Source organism: Herpailurus yagouaroundi, unplaced genomic scaffold, assembly GCF_014898765.1.
Source record: "Herpailurus yagouaroundi ecotype Mexico unplaced genomic scaffold, PumYag 186, whole genome shotgun sequence".
In the NCBI taxonomy this organism is placed as follows: Eukaryota; Metazoa; Chordata; class Mammalia; order Carnivora; family Felidae; genus Herpailurus; species Herpailurus yagouaroundi.
This window is the reverse complement of record NW_024412417.1, coordinates 33,320,811-33,338,564: the sequence shown is the minus strand read 5'-3', so window position 1 is coordinate 33,338,564 and position 17,754 is coordinate 33,320,811. Positions and strand designations below refer to the sequence as shown.

General features: G+C 47.8%; 1 protein-coding gene across 9 annotated transcripts in view; it reads left to right on the top strand.

Annotated features, from left to right (window-relative positions):
• The first annotated feature begins 89 nt into the window (after positions 1-89).
• MTSS1 (MTSS I-BAR domain containing 1) overlaps positions 90-17,754 on the top strand; it is a 165,215-nt gene continuing 147,550 nt past the window's right edge. For 4 of the 9 annotated variants that reach the window (XM_040494374.1, XM_040494376.1, XM_040494377.1 and 1 more), the window contains exon 1: positions 92-678. In XM_040494374.1, coding sequence (XP_040350308.1) covers positions 607-678 — 72 coding nt within the window. In that variant the 5' untranslated portion in view covers positions 92-606. Of the gene's footprint in view, positions 679-17,754 lie in introns of all 9 variants that reach the window. The other 5 variants (XM_040494372.1, XM_040494369.1, XM_040494371.1 and 2 more) reach the window with 3 other exon arrangements.

Genomic DNA, 17,754 nt, shown 5'->3' with positions numbered 1-17,754 from the left:
CGGCCGCGAGCGCGCGCCCTCCCCGCGCCCCCGCGGCCGACGCACGGCCACGAGCGCGCGTGCGCCCCTCCGAACGTCCCCGGGAGCCGTGCCAGAGCGAGCGCTGGGGCCGGGCGCGCAGGAGTGAAAAGGAGGCGGCGGCCGCGGCTGCGAGCAACAGATCCGGGAGCCGCGAGCAGACGCGTTCTGCTGTTGGTCGATTTTTTTTTTAACTTCAAAAATATTATTAAATTAGAAAATCTTGGATTTTTAAATGGCGCTGGCCCTGGGTCAGCGGGCGGTTTTCTTTGCTTCAAGATGGGCTTTGCCGTTTCCGTCGTGGGCACCAGTGGTGGCCTGATTGTCAGTCTTCTCCGGGCATTTTTAAGGCAAGGAGCCGAGCGCTGCATGTAGGCGAATCACGCTGCAGCGCGGTTTGGCTTTTAAAATTATTATTTGGGGCAGTGAACAGCCGATCTCGGGCACTTCACCCTCTTTGCAGAAGAGGCTGCGAGTCGGAGGTGGGTCGCTCGGAGGGTGGAATTGTTCGCGGGTGAGCGAGCCCCGGCCCCGCGCACAGTCCAGGCGGCCCCGAGTGTGTGTCCTCACCCTGCCGGCGCCGGGAAAATGGAGGCTGTGATTGAGAAGGAATGCAGCGCGCTCGGAGGCCTCTTCCAGACCATCATCAGCGACATGAAGGTAGGACGCCGGGGGCGCGGCTGCGGTGCGGGCGGCCGCGCAGTGACCTCGCCGCAGAGCTTCGCCTCCTCCCCGGGCCGTCCGCCCGGCCCTTGCTTACGCGGTGGCCGCCGGCCACCTGCGGGAGCGCTCTGGCCGGGTGTCACCTGCTCACCCGCGGCGCCGCTCCGGGCACTGCTGGGTCACCGAGCTGGGCGGCTTCCCTGGGGGTGTCTGATGCCCCCTGCCTTCTCCGTGTTTATTGTCCCAGGGGGCGGTAACATCTCGTTTCCCTGGGGGCGCAGGGCCCCGGCCCCAAGTTTTCCATTGTCTGTCGCTGGACCGAGCGTCTGCGACCCGCGGAGGCTGGGTGCCTGGCCAGACACCTGATTCCCCCGAATACGGGGTGGGGGCACCTGGTGCGGTGGTGGGGAAGGATATAGGGGCTCTGCCCGGCCGCAGGAACTAGCCCCCACCCCCCACCCGCGTCCCCGGCCGGATAGGTTTGCCTCTCCCTCCTGGGCTTTCAGGTTCACCCTGGTTGGGGGGGGGGGGGGGGGTGGTGGTGGTGGTGCGGAATCTGAGCAAATTAGGTATTAATTAGGCTGTTCCATAGCTGGTGAGGGTATGCATGCCTTCCCTCAACCCTCCCCAGGGGCGCGAAGCAGAAGTTCCCAGAGTAGCCTTGCTGGGGACCTTCCTTCTGGCTGAGCCTCCTAGCCTGAAGGCAAGATTGGAGCCCCCTAAACAACTGTATTTTTACCCCCTCCGCCGCCCCCCCCCCAAACACAGACTCCCGGTTTTCTCTTGGAAGGATTGTGTAGATATTGTGTGTGTGTCTGTGTGTGTCGGTGTGCGCGCGCGCGGGCACGTGTGTGTGTATTGGGGGCGGGGAACAACACCCTGGCTTTTTCCTGCAAAGGGTGGGACTGGGGATAACCTGATCCTTGGATGTGGATTTTCTGGTGCATAGAGATAGACCAGGGCCCTGTGTTACTCATCCAAAGGAAATATAACCAGCCGTGTGAGCTGCCTGGAGGTGGGAATTGGGGGCGGTGGGGGGATTTTTTTTTTTTTCTTGTGTATTTAGGGAGCTTCTCTTTGGCTCTGGCCCAGCCCCAGTTTGCCTCAACAGATCCGGGGAGGTGGTGTTTAATTAAAAGCTCGGCTTCCAAAACGAGTAGGCAGGTTTGGAAGGCTGTGCAGCCGGTGGGTGTGGACAGCCCCTCTTCAGCCGCTGCCTGGGCGTCTGGAGGAGCTTCTGTCTGATGAAGTGTAAGGTTTGGAGAGGGTTTGGCCTGGGAGATGGACTTTGCAAAGGAATGCTCAGCTGTCATGGCCTGCTTCCCCTTTTTAGAACCAACTGCCATCTCCTCAAGGGTGAACTTTCCCAAGGTGCCTCCATGACAGTCTTGTCCATCCTTCTACAGAGGCAGTTTTTTTTTGTTTGTTTGCTTGTTTCTGGTTTTTGTTTTTGTCAGAAATTGACATTCATGTAGCATTATCTTTCCCGAGACCCTGCTTGTCCAGGAATGCCTTTAATCCAGCCACTTGGAATTAGGTGGATTATTCCCTGTTCAAAGACAGCCTCTTTCATTCCCTTGCCCTCAATCCACATGGATTTATTGAAGTGCTCTTTTGAGACAAAGATTGGTGTCCCTGCCTTGGACTCTGGGGGGAGGGGGGGTCTTGTTAACTTAAATTCTATACGCCTTATAATCAAAGATTTAGTTTGAGGCACGTGTGTATTTTGATCACCAGGGGAAGAATTTGAGATGGGTTGGTAAAGCTGTGGGTGTTTTTTTGGGGGAAGAGAAATGCATGTTTCCTAGTCCTTCAGTAGTAACAAGGACCCAGTGACCTAAAAGTTCTGCCCACTGCAGTCCCAGCGTGTTCACATCTTGAGTTTTTTTCTCTCTTTGTTCCTTAATACATAATCTGTCCAGTCTTGGTTCTTTGTATTTATTGGCTTCAACCCTGAGCCATTCAAAAGGTAGCTCACCACAGGATGGGCCCCCTGTTTTCCACCTGCTTCCCATGGCTGCCTTTAGCATTCTGGCCAGAGGGATTTGTGGGTGCTAAGGTGGCATGCTTTTCCCTCTGCAAGATTCCAGTTAAAAATAAAGATTTATTTAATGCCCCTTCGGGGCTGGATCTATAGTTTGTGGTTCCTGACTTTTTTCTCTTTGAATTTAGTAGGGTTTGTTCAGCATCCTGGGGGAAGGCATTTATTTTAAGGTTGTTTGTTTTGTTTTGGCAAAGATTGTAAAAGCAAGCTTGAGTTGAAGACTAAAACTTGCCTTGGGGTCTGCAGAATTGCAGACTTTTTGGGAGTAGAGATAAGGAAAAAGAGAGGAGTTGCCTTATTTCCAATATTGTTTATGCATAAGATAATTGTTGAATATTTTCATGGAGTTTTCTTCTTAAAAGACTTTATGGATAGGATGGGAGTGACATTTTAAAAAGGAATTAAAACATTTGGGCCCATAGGATAAGCAACGTGTAGTCTGCATAATGCTTGAAGTCACCAGCAATTCAAGTCAGTCTTTCATATCTGAAATCAGGTGGCTTTCTAATGACCTGTTTATCCTTGTTTTCCTCTTTTTTGAACTGCCATGATGGGTTTCTAATGTCTTTGGTCCCCTTTCTCTTTGCTTTGAAGGACAAGTGTATATGTTGGAAACCCATTTGGAATCCCATCTTGAGAAAATTTTTAGGTTATTTTCCCAGAAGGAATGTTACACTGGGGTGAGGAAAGGGTAAGGAATTTTTTTTTTTTTTTTAAGCAGCATTTGATTCTCCAAAATGTACAGCAACACAGGAAGGGAGTCAATTTCCTCTTTGGAGGAGAGGAAAAAAAAAACAACAACAACAAAAAATGGAATAATTTCAAGGCCTAACACCATATATCTTCTAAAACCAAAAAAAAAAAACCCTCAAGACATTGAGAAGCTAGAGAGGAAACTTTCTCCTTTTTTCTAATGATCCTTCAACTGGCTCAATCCTCAGTGTTTTATCCTTTTCAGGGGAAGGGTGTGGAAGTAACCCTCATTCGTCTTCCATCGAGATCCAGCAGCAGCTGTTAAATAACTTATTGATTCCTTGACGAGAGGAAACCTTGTGTTTTTTTTCCTCCTGTCTTCCACCCCACTGTGGAGGTGGTCACTAATGATGGTGGTATGCAAAATCGCTTACTGGCTGCCTTTCCGCCCGTCCACATAAATCAAGTTGTCTGATGTGAGCTGGTCCCAAAGGAAAGGGGAGAGGAGATTCATGTGGCTGGAGGCAAGGGCTTGTTGCTCATATATCTGGGGGAACTATAGCATGGAAGTGACTCTATGGAAGGCCAGTTGACTGGCTTCTGATGCTTGACAACATTTAGACATTAAAGAGGGTCTAGAATCTTTTTTGTAGTTTCTAGCCAAATGCCAAGAAAAACAGGCTACATACAACAAATAGCAGATATGAGCCATTACTTATTTATTGAGCTATAACTGACATTTGACATTATATTAGTTTAAGGTATACAACATAGGGATTTGATGCTGTGGTAGTTTAAAAAAAAATATATATATATATATATATTTTTTTTTTATTTTTATTTAGGTAATTGAACCAGCCATAGAATTTGGTGGTGTTTCGGGTGCTTTTAAGACCAGGAGATTGGCCAAACTCGAGGGCAGGTCACTTTGTGGCTATCTTGCTTCTTTTAATAATTAACTTAGTTGTGTGTGTGTGTGTGTGTGTGTGTGTGTGTGTGTGTGTGTGTGTGTTTTAAAGTTGGATCCTAAAACCAAATATTTTCCTCAGCTTTGTTGCTCAAGAATCAGTTTGTCGGGAGCTGAATTGGGCCTGGTGCAGGGAGAACTTTGTACTAGGTTCGAGAGTGTGTTGGGGGTTATGTAATGAGACTGGGGGGTGAAGAACACCCGACCACACCTTGAATTCCCTACCCTACGTCCCCCTGTGGACAGGGGTGTCCTGTTACCAGCACCTGCACCGAGCAGAATAGGGGCCTTGTTCAGTTCCTCTCCACTGCCCCCCCACCTCTGTTTGTACCAGTATCCTCTCTCCTAGGTTCTGCCTTAAAATTAGAGCTGCTAAAGGAGCTTCTTGAATTCCATGGAAATCTTTTGTGGTTCGAAGGCATGACATGGTATTTTCCCTTACTTATCATAGATCAAGAATGCGGGTATTGGGTCCAGCACTGGATAATGATTTCAGGGTTGTTTTACCCCCACCCTGCCGCTTTGGCTTCAGGGTTCCTGTCAGACAAGAGGCTCCCTTCCTTGGTGTTTATCGAGGGCCTGCTATGTGGAAGGCCTTTTGCTGGGCAGCGAGGAGCCAGAGAGCCACTGAGGCAGGTCCTTGGAGAGCAGCTTGTCCTGTGGGTCATGAGTAGATAACGTGAGTGTAATACGGTGGCCACGAAGGAAGGGCATCAGTCAGTCCTTGAAGGACTTGCCTTTGACTCTTCAAAAAAAAATAATAATAAAAATATTTTCTCCAGGAAGATACTGAAAACCCAGCCAAGGCCTCTAAGAGCAGCCAGGTGCTCTGAAGGGAGGCTGGCTTCCTTGCAAATGGTGACACACAAAAGCAGGACAAGCAAAACCCTTGTAAAGTACAGATGGGCCTCATGTTGGCTTTTCTCTTCACAAATGGCTGTGTTTGCCCAGGATTTTACAGCTTCCTCAGTTTGGGCCTGTGAGAGAAGGTGAAGTGAAGATATCATAAAATCTGCAGCAGGAAACCGCCCAGAATGGGTGGCTGTTCAAAGATTTAGGGCCTGTTCTATCTGGATCAATCTGTTTGGTTTTTTAGGTGCAGATCTCATCCAGATTTAGAAAGAAGTCTTGTTTGTTTGTTTTGGTTTTGTTTTTTTTTGGTCTTAGCTTGGATGTTTCTCTGGGAAAATCCCTTATACATCATATTTCGCCAAATTGTTTAGAACTTGTTGCTTGATGCTGTGAACCTTTATGTTCTGAATTTCTGCAGTTAGCGATGCCCTGAACAAAGAGAGAAGGTCAATCCTAGGTCATGGTTTGAATGGAAGATGAGCTGAGTTTGAATTTTGCCCGGTTCAGCTATCAGTCAGTTCTTATGAGAGTAACTCATAATTCTATAGTATTTATTGAGCATCAGCAAGGTTGCAAAGTTGATGCTATGATTCAGCAAGTAAAGATACAGAATTCCCAGTTAAATCTGAATTTCAGGTAAACAGCAACTTTTTAGTGGAAGTATGTCCTGTGCAAACTCTGTCTTCTCAGCTACTGACTGACCTCTTGTGCATTGAAATGCTCTTTTGGGGGCACCTGGGTGGCTCAGTCGGTTGGGCGGCCGACTTCGGCTCAGGTCATGGTCTCGCGGTCCGTGAGTTCGAGCCCCGCGTCGGGCTCTGTGCTGACAGCTCAGAGCCTGGAGCCTGTTTCGGATTCTGTGTCTCCCTCTCTCTGACCCTCCCCCATTCATGCTCTGTCTCTCTCTCTATCTCAAAAATAAATAAATGTTAAAAAAAAAAAAAAAGAAGTGAACCACAGTAATAATTAAAAAAAAAAAAAAAAAAAGAAAGAAATGCTCTTTTGAAGCCAGGAGAAGGGAAAAAGCTAAAATGATATCTGGCAATATGGCCAGTTCATTTGAGGTTGTTAAAATGTTTGGAGGATGAAAAGGTTGAAACTATCGATCTATTAGATGCTTTATCTGTAATTTTCATCTAGGCTTTTCCAGTCTTCCCGGGGATGGGTGAGAGCTGGCAAGATTCCTTCTGCAGGAGACCGTTTAGGTGTTCAAATTGGGTATGGAAAAATGAGATCATTCCAAGTTCACCATTACTTCTCGGAACTGCCTTCAGGACACTTTCCCCTGAAACCCACACCTCCGCAAAAACAAAGGAATACTTCTCCCCTAACCAAACGAAAGCCAAAGGCAGATTTAGCTGCCTAGGACATCGGACAAGAAGTATCTGGGGCTCCTTAGAGGGAACTGACGGATGCCTTAAGCAGTTTAACTCCGATTTGCAGATTGTACTGCTGATACGGCTTTATTAAGTAGCAAACCAGAGAGGCAAGTGGAGTAAATTAATTGGCTGAGCGTTGAGGAAGCCTGTTGTATTTGATTGCCCAGGTTCTCCCTTGAATTAGTTGGAGATTGCGGAAGGTTTCCTCTGAGTATCTGAAACACAGACACACACAACCCCCCAAAAGCAAAACTAAACCCACCCAGCTTAGATTCCAGACCAGCCCACCCATTGGCAGTGTTTCCCTTCTCTTAGCCCAAGGAGGACCTTGGCATGGGGCTGTGTCATCTCAGCTGCTTCCTTTTTTTACGATGCTCTCACACGCCACCTGGTACACGGTAGGTGCTGAGTGTTCGTTGCATATGGTGAACGTGGAGCAGGAAGGGACTTGTGAGAGGCTGCTATGTGCCAGGCATTGTGCTGAGTGCTTGGTGGGCATGGATTCTTGCTATCCTCACATCAACCCCACTTTACAGATGGGAAAACTGAGGCTTGAAGAGAGGCAGTGGCTTACCTAAGGCCGTGGTGAGGTGGATTGGTCTTCAGACCTTGACCCATTTGATCCTAAAGCTGGAGCTCTTTAGAACGTGCTGAAGGTAGAGAGGGGGGGGGTGGATTTATTGCTAGAGGACAGCATACAGAACACTTTCCTGAGTACTACAGGAGGCTCAAGGAAGGAATCAGGGTCCTATCTCTGTGCCTCTAGCCCAGAGCCAACCTGGAGGTGTGAACTTGAGCTCAGATGGTGTGAGGACTGCTGTAGGGCCGGCCGCTCCCATCTGGCTGTCACTTTTGTGGAAGTCATTTAATTTATGATCTATTGATATGTTGTGGCTTCCTTCCGTCTCCCACTCACCAGTCTTCTCTAACAGACAACCTGGCATTCTCCTTTCCTTTTCTGGGTGTGCAGAGGGGAAAGAAGCCTTTGGGCCAGGCTCTGGCCTGTCACCCTTGGCTCCTGTCCTTGTCCTCATGCAAAGTGTCTGCAGTCTTCTTCTCCATAACTGGCCAGAGGGCCATGTTTATATGTACAGGGAACCCATTGGTCCCTGAGACTGGACGACTATACAAGCCTGGCAACCCTTTCTAATTACAGGAGTTAAATAAGTTCACCCAAAGTTCAAATGAGGCCTCAAAAAGAACTCCTTACCTTGAACTCATTTTGTGTCCAGCCCTGGAACTTCCTTGTAAAAGAGCTTTCTGTATTTAATTATGTCCCGGTAGCCCTCTGGTTTGGTTGAGTCTGTAGAGCCATTTCAGGTCTGTGTTTGGAGAAGTTGATGGGATCGCCAAAAAAAAAACTCCTTCCTGTGCTGATTCTTGGCATATACAGCCTTGGTCGTAGTTTCTAAGTGGTTTTTCTTTTCCTGTCTAGTTTAAGTGGGTGAAAAAAAAAAAATCAATTGAGTGCCTTTGAGCTGTGTGTCTTTTTATTTGCTTTCTTCTCCTTGAAGAATTTGGGCCGCAGTAAAATCTGAGTTTGCTCAGCATCAGTGGCCTCCCGAGTCCTGGAGGTGGATGGCAGGCTTTGCCTGGAACTCCCTTCCCTGCCACCCCCTCCCCCCCCCCACAGGACGGGTCTCTAGGGGGGCTGGAGGATTGGGTCTGTCCAGAGAAGGAGGTTCTGGGCAGGTGTGCCCCTTTTGGTAGAATGGGCCTGGTTACAGGCATAAGAGCATTGGATTCCCTGCCAGCCTTACCACACTGATACCTGGACCCTATTTCCTGGAAGCTGTCATTCAGTACTCCTGGGGTACATCTTGGACATTCAGGTTTTTTTGTAAAGTACCCCCAGGTAATTCTAATGTGTAGTCAGGCTTGAGAACCACTGAGTTACAAACAGTTTCAGCATCCTTAAAAGTATTTTTCTCAACCTTACCGAAGTCTGAGTAAAAGTATGTTTAGATGTTTGCACAACAACGTGAATATACTTAACACTATTGAACTGGACACTTAAGAGTGGCCAAGAGGGTAGATTGTATGTTATATGTATTTTGCCATGATTAAAAATAAAAATAGGGGCACCTGGGTGGTTCAGTTGGCTAAGCTTCTGACTTCGGCTCAGGTTATGATCTCACAGTTTGTGGGTTCGAGCCCTGCGTCGGGCTCTGTGCTGACAGCTCAGAGCTTGGATCCTGCTTGGGATTCTGTGTCTCCCTCTCTCTCTGCCCCTCTCCCGCTTGCGCCCTGGCTGTCTCTCAAAAGTAAATAAACATTAAAAAAATAATAAAATAAAAAAACAAAAATTTATGGTGAAACAACATTAAAGTGAATAATTGAAATAGAAGAATAGAAAAAGCATCTTTAGCATTATTAACAATTTTAAATATACAGTAGCCCTGTCCAAAATAATTTTCTTTTTTTTTTTAATGTTTATTTTTGAGAGGGGGCGAAGGGGCAGAGAGAGAGAGGGACAGAGGATCCAAAGCATGCTCCGTGCTGACAGCAGAAAGCCCGATGTGGGGCTTGAACTCATGAACTGTGAGATCATGACTTGAGCCAAAGTTGGATGCTTAACCGACTGAGCCACCCAGGTGCCCCTCCAATATGATTTTCTACAATAATGGAAATTGTCAAATGTTAGCCAGTAGCACATCTGACTGTTGAGCACTTGAAGTATGAGCACTTGAAGTATGTATGTGACCTAGGAACTGATTTTTAAGTTTTACTCAGTTTCAATTTTTTCAAAATGCCCTATGTGGCTAACAACTACCATATTGGACAGTACAGATCTGTATATAACATACCATCTAAGTAAAAATAGTGAGCTTCCTGCACACCTCTGTTTCCTTCTACCTCTGTTTCCTTCTGGCTCCTTCATTGCCTCTAAAGCCCTCCTGAAGAAATTCTAGAGCTACTGTTGACCTTAGAGTCAAAGAGATCTGGTTTTCACTCCTGTGGGCAATTCGCTTAATCTCTCAGCCTCCTTTTCCTCTTCTGTAAGTGGGTCTAAGAAAGTACCCAGCTTAGACGACTCCGAAATGAGACCTTGCTTGTGAAGCACTCCACACTGTGCCCTGTGTGCTGGCCCTCGAATGTTCGCTGCTGTTACTCTCCAGCTTACAGATGTGAAAATGGACATTCCCAAACTCTTTAAATCAGTATAGTAATTCTCTCTACCTCACTTCTTAGGGCAAATGCTACCCCACCCTTGACCTGGCTGTTATTTAGAATTTGCAGTGAAGTTGCAAGAGGTGGAGTTTTTTGGTTTTTTTTTTTTCATGCTAAGTAAATGACTCCTGAGTTCATTTATAACCTCATCTGCCTCAGCTGAGCCTATTTGCAGTTCTCTATTTGCAAACTCACTGTATATCAAGGGAGGGGAGGGCTGGGTGCCTGGCTGAGGTCCTCAGGGCATTTAATGCTTATATTAAAAAAAAAAAAAAAAAAAGTCTTGGCCGAGATGTGATATTAAGGGGAGAGGAATTGCTTCATAAGGCCCATCTTTTTCTGTCTTCATTGTTTGAATTCTCGCTTCTTTTTCTGGAATGACCACCCGAAAAGTGGCCTCATTTGCCTCTAGCCTGCCCTGTAGCAGCAGCTTTGCACTGATCTTCTGTTCCTTTCTAGGACTTGGCCATATTGGGGTTCTTCCTACCTGCTGAATGGGGCTCACCTGCCTTAGCCTGGATTCAAGGACGCCTGCAGTTTGGCCCTAGTCCAGTGCTCTGCTGCAGGCTGAGTGCTCCCCATCCCGGAGTCCCTGGCTTCTTGGAGCACATCCCATGCCTCTCACGCTTGCCATTTGTCCTGCTTGCACAGTGCAGTGCAGACTCTCTCTATTGTTGTCTGTTGAAATCTTTCTCATCCTTCAAGGCCCCGCTACAAAGTTATCTCCTTTCTGGGCCCTCTTTTTTCCACCAAGCCAGATAGCCTTAGGCATTCTTCACATTCTGTGTTGATTCCATCTAGTATTTGTGGCATTCTACCTTAAGCGGTTGCCCTTGGGCTTTGAAGCCTGGCTCTGCCACTTCGTAGCTAAATTACTCTGGGCAAGTTCCTCAACCTCCCTGAGACTTGATTTTCGTATCTGTGAAATGGGGGAAATAATACTTCCCTCTTAAAGTTGTAGAGGTTTACATGAGAAAGTATATGGAAAGGGCATAGCATGAAATAAATGCTAAACAAAATGCTCTTGTGTAGCTCTTGTCTGAGCTACCCGGGTAGTTTCTAGTGGAGTATCCTGCCAATAACAGGATGAGATGTTTCAGAAAATCCAAGAAACCTGTATCTCCACTTTGATATGCAATAGAGACAATATATGCTTTTCAATTCTCAACATAACGAGTAATTTGAGAGAACACGGTACATGTATTCAACAGATATCATGATGTGGCTGTTATGTGCCAGGCGCTGCTGGGGGCAGAGATACACCTGTGAACAAGACAGATAAAGTCCTTGCCCTAAAGCTGTTTTGTCTAGAAGAGGAGCAGACAAACAGCAGGATCTTGGGGAGGGCCTCTGATTTTCATTTGGAGCCAGAGGACAGGGTCAGGGAAGGCTTTGGCACAAGTGACACCTAAACTGAGAACTATGTTTTATTCTGCTATTTAATAAGCCTTTATGTGGCACAACCAGGCACTATTCTAGTGCTTTACAGATAGACTCTTACTCCTCCCAGCAACCCAGGTACTTCCTATATATCCACAGTGAGGTAGTTACTGCTATAACTCCCATTTTACAGATGGAGAAAGTGAGGTGCAGAGAGGTTAAACCGTTTGCCCACCTCATACAGCTAGGGTGAGGTAAGGCTGGGATTTGAACCCATGCAGTCCCAGGGTCTGTGCTCGTCTACCACCGTGGGCTCTCACAGCATGGTGTTTGAGAATTTCCTTTTCAGATTCTGTAATGGGTGTGTTTCATTGATGTCTTTGTTGATTGCCCTATCTATACCTTTAGGACTCACGATGAACCAGATGAAGCATAACAATCTAGGCTCTTCTCTGAAGTGCCTCAAGGAGCTCCAGGGGCCTCTCTCTATTTAAAGCAGAGTTTGACCCAGCCAACGTGATATTGTTGGGTGGTTGACTCACCCCACGGGTGCCTCTGATTTGTCAGTAGACGGAAGTAGGTGGGGGGCAGGCAGGGTGTGAGACCTAAGGCTCTGATGCAGCCGTCGAAGGTGACAACCACAGGACACACGTTTGTTCTACTGAGGAACCCCCCCCTCCATCGGGGTCGTCCCAGTAACGGCTCTGCACCCCACATGACTGAGTGCAAAACAGGAAGGGGGGATATTTGCAGTAGGAGGCTGGAAATGCTTCGAGATTAGTTTCCAGGGAGACCTCAGCTTCACTTCTGAGGCCTGGCTTGCTTGAGCCCGGCTCCTGCAGCTGAGCACGGAGTCATTAAGGAAGTCTTTGAGTTTGGTTTAATGGTTGTGCTTTGTTTTGAAGTGATTGTTTACTGAACCTTCAAAGCCAGCTCTCCAGCAGGATGTGATCTCGGGCCTGAATAATTGGATGAGGCACCCCAATAGGAAGCAAGTAGCGGGGAGCAGAGCCAGGACTAGCTAGCTGGTGGCCAAGCCTTTGGCATCTGAGCGCTCTGAGGCTCCACAAACTGCTGCTGGAGGGACTGAGGTCGTCTTGCAGCCAGGAGTCGACCTGAAGCAAGGGTCCCTTGGAACCTGGCCTCTTTGATGTTGTGCTGGCCTTAATTAGGGACACCCTAATTAAGTCACTAAGGAGGAAGCTTATTTCTAAAAAAAAAAAAAAAAAAAAAAAAAATTAGCAAATGTTTTGAGAGCATTTCACGAGGGATTACTTCTCAAAGATTATGCAAGCAATATAAGGTTAATGGAAGAAAAACTAAGAAATTTCAGTTAAGTAAAAAATAGAACTCGCCCATAACCACTTGATTACAAAGTGGGTTATGTACGCATGTTTTAGACAAAGGTTCACGTGGCCTACGCTGTGCCAGAAATTTCTTTTTTCACTTAGCTTTGCACTTACGCTGTCTTTCCGTGTCTGTAATTATGAGCCATGTCAGTTTTAATGTTGTGTGGTGTTCCACTGTTTTGTTTGTGTAACAGTTGATTTATTCAATTGACCTGTATCTGAGGGCTGACTGTATGCCAAGTTCTGTGTTAAGTGCTGGGGACACAGCAGTAAATAACATGGACACAAGTCCCTGTCTCTTGGACATTCTAGGGGAGTGGGGACAGACAAACTGAATAAGTTAGTCCTTTTGTATATTAGAATGGGGAAATATAGAGCAGGGGCGATGTTGTTGTTTTTAAATTAGGTGGCTAGGGAAGGTCTCACGGAAAGGGTGACCTTTGAGCCACACCGTATGACGTACGTGGCTATCCGAGGAAGAATGTTCCAGGTCAGGGGGAGAGTGTGCAAAGGCTTTGAGATGGGTGCCAGTTCCATGTGTTCCGTACGGATTCGTGTTTAGGCTGTGCCTGGTTTTTCACTAATTATAAGCAACACTGCAGTGAGTATATCCTTGAAGCTAGACGTTGATTTACATTGACAGTTTCCCCTGAAGGATTTAGCCTGGGTCAAAGGTACGTACTTTTCAAGGCTTTTCAAACGCATTGCCCAATGCCTTTCAGAAAGCGCATATCAGTTCACATTCCCATGTGTGGGTGCTCATCACCAGGGATTATTTCTCAAGGAGCTAGACTTGAATATTGGGACTGAGAAGTTGCTGAGGCCATAGCTTGCAAGGCCTCAGAGGGACTGGGCGTCTTATCTGGGGTGGTGATTCTCAAATCTTGCTGTGTGTGATTGTAGCGAGAAAGTAGGAATCTCCCCCCGGGGAATGTGTTAAATGCAGGTGTCTGGGCCCCCTCCCCAGAGATTTTGGTTCTGTAACCCCAGGTGGGGCTCAGACATCTGTAGTTTCAGCAAACATTCCTGGTGAGTCTCTGGTAGGTTGTGATTATACCAGTGGGGGGTGGTTCATGGGCCACCCTGAGCTACCTACCAAGAGCCTCCTGTGCCACCCATGAAGCTCTCCTGCTCCCCTCTCCCGTGCCCCCAAATTACACTTCCCTGGAAAGTATTCCAGGTGACCAAAATGACGCCCAAGCCTAAATGTAGCATGATCTCCTGTATTTCCTTTCCTTTGTTGTTTCTCTTTTTAAAAGTTCGTGTATTTATTTTGAGAGAAAGAGAGAGCAGGGGAGGAGCAGCTAGAGAGGGAGAGAGAGAATCCCAAGCGGGCTCTGTTGTCATCGCAGAGCCCAAAATGGGGCTCTATCTCATGAACTGCAAGATCATGACCTGAGCTGAAATCAAGAGTGGGACGCTTAACCGACTGAGCCACCCGGGCGCCCCTTTGCTAATTGTTTCTTTTGCAGGGAAAATTTTCTCCCTTCTTTATTTCCTTCCTCTTTGCCAGGGAAACTCCCCTTTGTCCTTAAAGACCTAGGTGAGGCAGTACCCACCTCTGGAAGCTTGCATCAACCCCACCTCCTAGTGCTTTATATTTGGAGTATTGTGCCCTCTGACTGGTGGCTCACACATCAGCGTTCCTACTAGCTAGAGTTCCTCAACGCTTTGATTCCTAATCTCTGTGTGGCCTGTACCCCACTCTGTGCGTGTGTATAGTAGGTGCTCATTAAATGTCTGAGTTAGGGTGGCTGGCATTGTACGTTGACTCCTGAAAATAGCAGTCACTGGGATTTATTGAGTTCTAAGTGCTGGTCACCATTCTAAGCACTTGCATTACTTCCCTTATCCTCATTGCTTTCCTTGGAGGTGGGGACTAGCATGGGCATCGTTTACAGATGAAGACAGGGCAGTTCCACGTGACTAAGTAACCTAGGTCACCCAGTGAGTAGATCTGAAATCTTGCAGTCTGACTCTAGAGCCATGCTCTTTTTAAAAGAAAAATTTTTTGTTTTAAATGTTTCTTTATTTAGAGGGAGAGAGAGCAGGGGAGGGGGAGAGAGAGAAAGAATCCCAAGCAGGCTCCACACTGCTAGCACCGAGCCCCTCGCAGGGCTCAGACTCCCGAATCGTGAAAATCATGAGCTGAGCTGAAATCGAGTCGGACACTTAACTGACTGAGCCACCCAGGCGCCCTTCTCACGCCATGCTCTCAACCGCTACATCACACTGGTTCTTTCAGACACTGGAGTCTGGCTGCCCATCAGGGCACTTACCCAGGCGAGGAGGAGGGCGTGCAGTGGAAAGACGACGAAGAGGGTGGTGGGTGTAGAGGTATCCAACAGAGTTACTGCCTTTTTTGGTGACCTCCCCCTCCCCCCCCCCCCCAGCCGGCTGTCATTCCTAGCAGCCTGGGGTGGGGTTTGGGGGTTGTGGAGGAGGCACTGTTTGGTGGAAGGTGGCAGAGCACACGAAGTGTGCGCAGAGTCGTGAGGGGTGGACCTGACAAGTTGCAGAATCGGGTTTGGGATTGGGTGGAGGCAAGTCTGAGAGGGCACTTCCAGGGAGAAGTGGGTGAGGACAGGTGCGCAAACAGGAAATAATGGTGACGATACTTAAACATTTGATAGGGTGTGCAGGTCACCAAGTATTTTGTTCACTACTTCATGTGGACATTTATACACAGGAAAAACAGATGGAACAGAAGCTTTGCACTCTACGCAGTGGGACAGAGGTTGGGTGGGGGGGTAGATGTACATGTATTATTTCGGGGAGGCGTAGATGTAGCACTTGGGTGAGAGCCTCCGGCCCCCGTGCGAGGTGGTTAGATCTTGAGTTCACAAGTGTCCGGTTGTGGAGAAGGAGTAAGTTTTAGGTGAATATATGAAACGGTTGCATTTTATTTAATTTTATTTCATCTATTTATTTTGTGAGAGAGCGTGCATGTGAGCAGGGTAGGGACTCAGAGAGCGGGAGAGCAAGAATCCCAAGCAGCCTCTGCACCATTAGCAGAGAGCCCGATGGGAGGCTTGAACTCATGAACTGGGAAATCATGACCCGACCCGACACAGAGAGTCTTGACTAGATGCTTAACCGACTGAACCCCCCTGGTGCCCCTGGAACAATGGCATTTTAAAAAGAACTGGGCAGGGGCACGTGGGTGGCTCAGTTGGTTGAACGTCCGACTTCAGGTCGTGATCTCACAGTTCACGGGTTCGAGCTCCATGTCAGGCTCTGTGCTGACAGCTCGGGGCCTGGAGCCTGCTTCGAATTCTGTGTCTCCCTCTCTCTGCCCCTCCCCTGCTCATGCTCTGTCTCTCTCTCAAAAATAAGTAAACATAAAACTCTTTTTAAAAACAACTGGGAAAACTTAGGAGCACTTCACGATACAAACTGGGTGCGAGGGCAGACCTTTCCCTGACCTTAGGCGGATTACTTAACCTCTGTGCTTTATTTTCCTGTGGAAAAGGAAAAGTGTTAAATGCCTGTCTGCCAAGTGCCCACACAGGGCTGTCTTGGGAGCCCTTTATACTCTCTCAAGTACTGTGTAAATGTGAGATGGGGTTCTTAATGATGATCATGAAATAAATTTGGACTCCTAGGCGGCCTTAGGTGTCTATCTGAAATAGTAAAGGCAATATGGCGGTACAGATTGGGGGGATAAATTTGGGGAATAGGAAGGGAGAGGAGAGGGGTTCACGCATCCATTTTGCAAAAGTTAAATAATAGGACTGGAAGCCTAGTTGCAGTTCCAGAACAACCCAGGGGTGCCCAGAGTGGCTTTGTCACCTTATGGCTGCCACCGTCCAGCACACCTTTCTGCATCTGCCCTGTCTAGTACCGAAGCCACTAGCCCCATGCGGCTGTTGAACACTTGAGTGAGGAGCTGAATTTTACATTTTATTTAACTGTAATGAATTTAAAGTTCCATCCAGGTGGCTAGTGGCTCTTCTATTGGAAGGCTCAGGATAGACAAAGGAATGCCTCTTGGTAGAAAATGTAAAAAACCAATCATACTTTGAAGATACAGTTGACCTATTTGTCTGGTTCTTCTTTTATTCCCGGTGGAGACCTACCCGTGTGTCAGAAAACAGGCATTCTGGGCATGGAACCTCCTAGCGCTGGAGGAAGAAGACGCTGATGTCCTTGACTTAAGCAGGGTGTTATGCTACAAATGGAGAAGTTTGTGAGGGGAGGTTGGGTGGAGGAAGCCCCTTTTGTGGTTAAATCTTCCTTTTCACAGGCGTGTTTATTGTTGGTGAGCTTGGGCAAGTGGGTGAGGGTGGGCGTGTGAGGAAGTAACCATTGATTATCCCCAAGGCTGTCATCCACTTGATGGACAGGGATAATTAGTGGATTAGGCAAGCCCCAATCAGAGAATAAAAGCCCAGGAATGGTTTTTATGATGGATGGGCTTCCACAGTGCATTTCTTCTGAGGGTCTCGGGGGCCCTCCCTCTTGCAGAATGGGGTGGGGAAGGGTGGTCTGGGGGACAAAGCTGTGACAGACAGTCAGGGGCCCTGTCCTTCATCCTTCACACCCACTTCTGGAAGCTGCAGATTCCTGCCTCCTGCTTGTAGAAGCCTGGGGTCCAGAGGCACTCCTGCTCAGGTCAGAAGCTTCTTCTGGAAGCTTTGCTTTTCATTTCCCTGAAGGCTGAGCTCAACAAGGGCTGACCTAGAAGGGGAGGAGGAGGGATGCTGTGGGCTGCACTGCTCAAGCTCATTCTGAGGAGGTTCCCACAGACCTGCCCCGAGGACCTGGTGGCTGGGGAGGTGACAGCATCAGCCTTTAGAGATGCTCCAGACAGGTTCTCTGATCTGGCAGAAGCAGATCAGTCCCGGCATCCATAGAAAACCGGAAGATGTGATCAAGTTATCCATCATCATACCACTAATGACAGCACCCGTGACCATTTCTGGGTCATTCCTATCAGACCTTTTCCAACACAAAGGGCTTTTCTTTGTTTTGTGTCTTTGTGTTGTTTGTTTTCCCCCCCAAGTTCTTGAGGATCATGACCATTTCTAGGGTGACATTATAGCTCCCCTGGAGCATTTGCAGTTGTAATTGGGAGCTGTGTGTTGGGGGAGGCCTTGCACCTCACTTTGCGGACCAGGCAGGACCCAGCCTGCCTACTGAGTGGCTTTCTGCAGCCCTGGGCCTGGGCTGGGCAACCGGTTCTGTTCAGCACACTTCCCAGAATCAGGGTAGCACTCGGGTCACGACGTCAGTCCT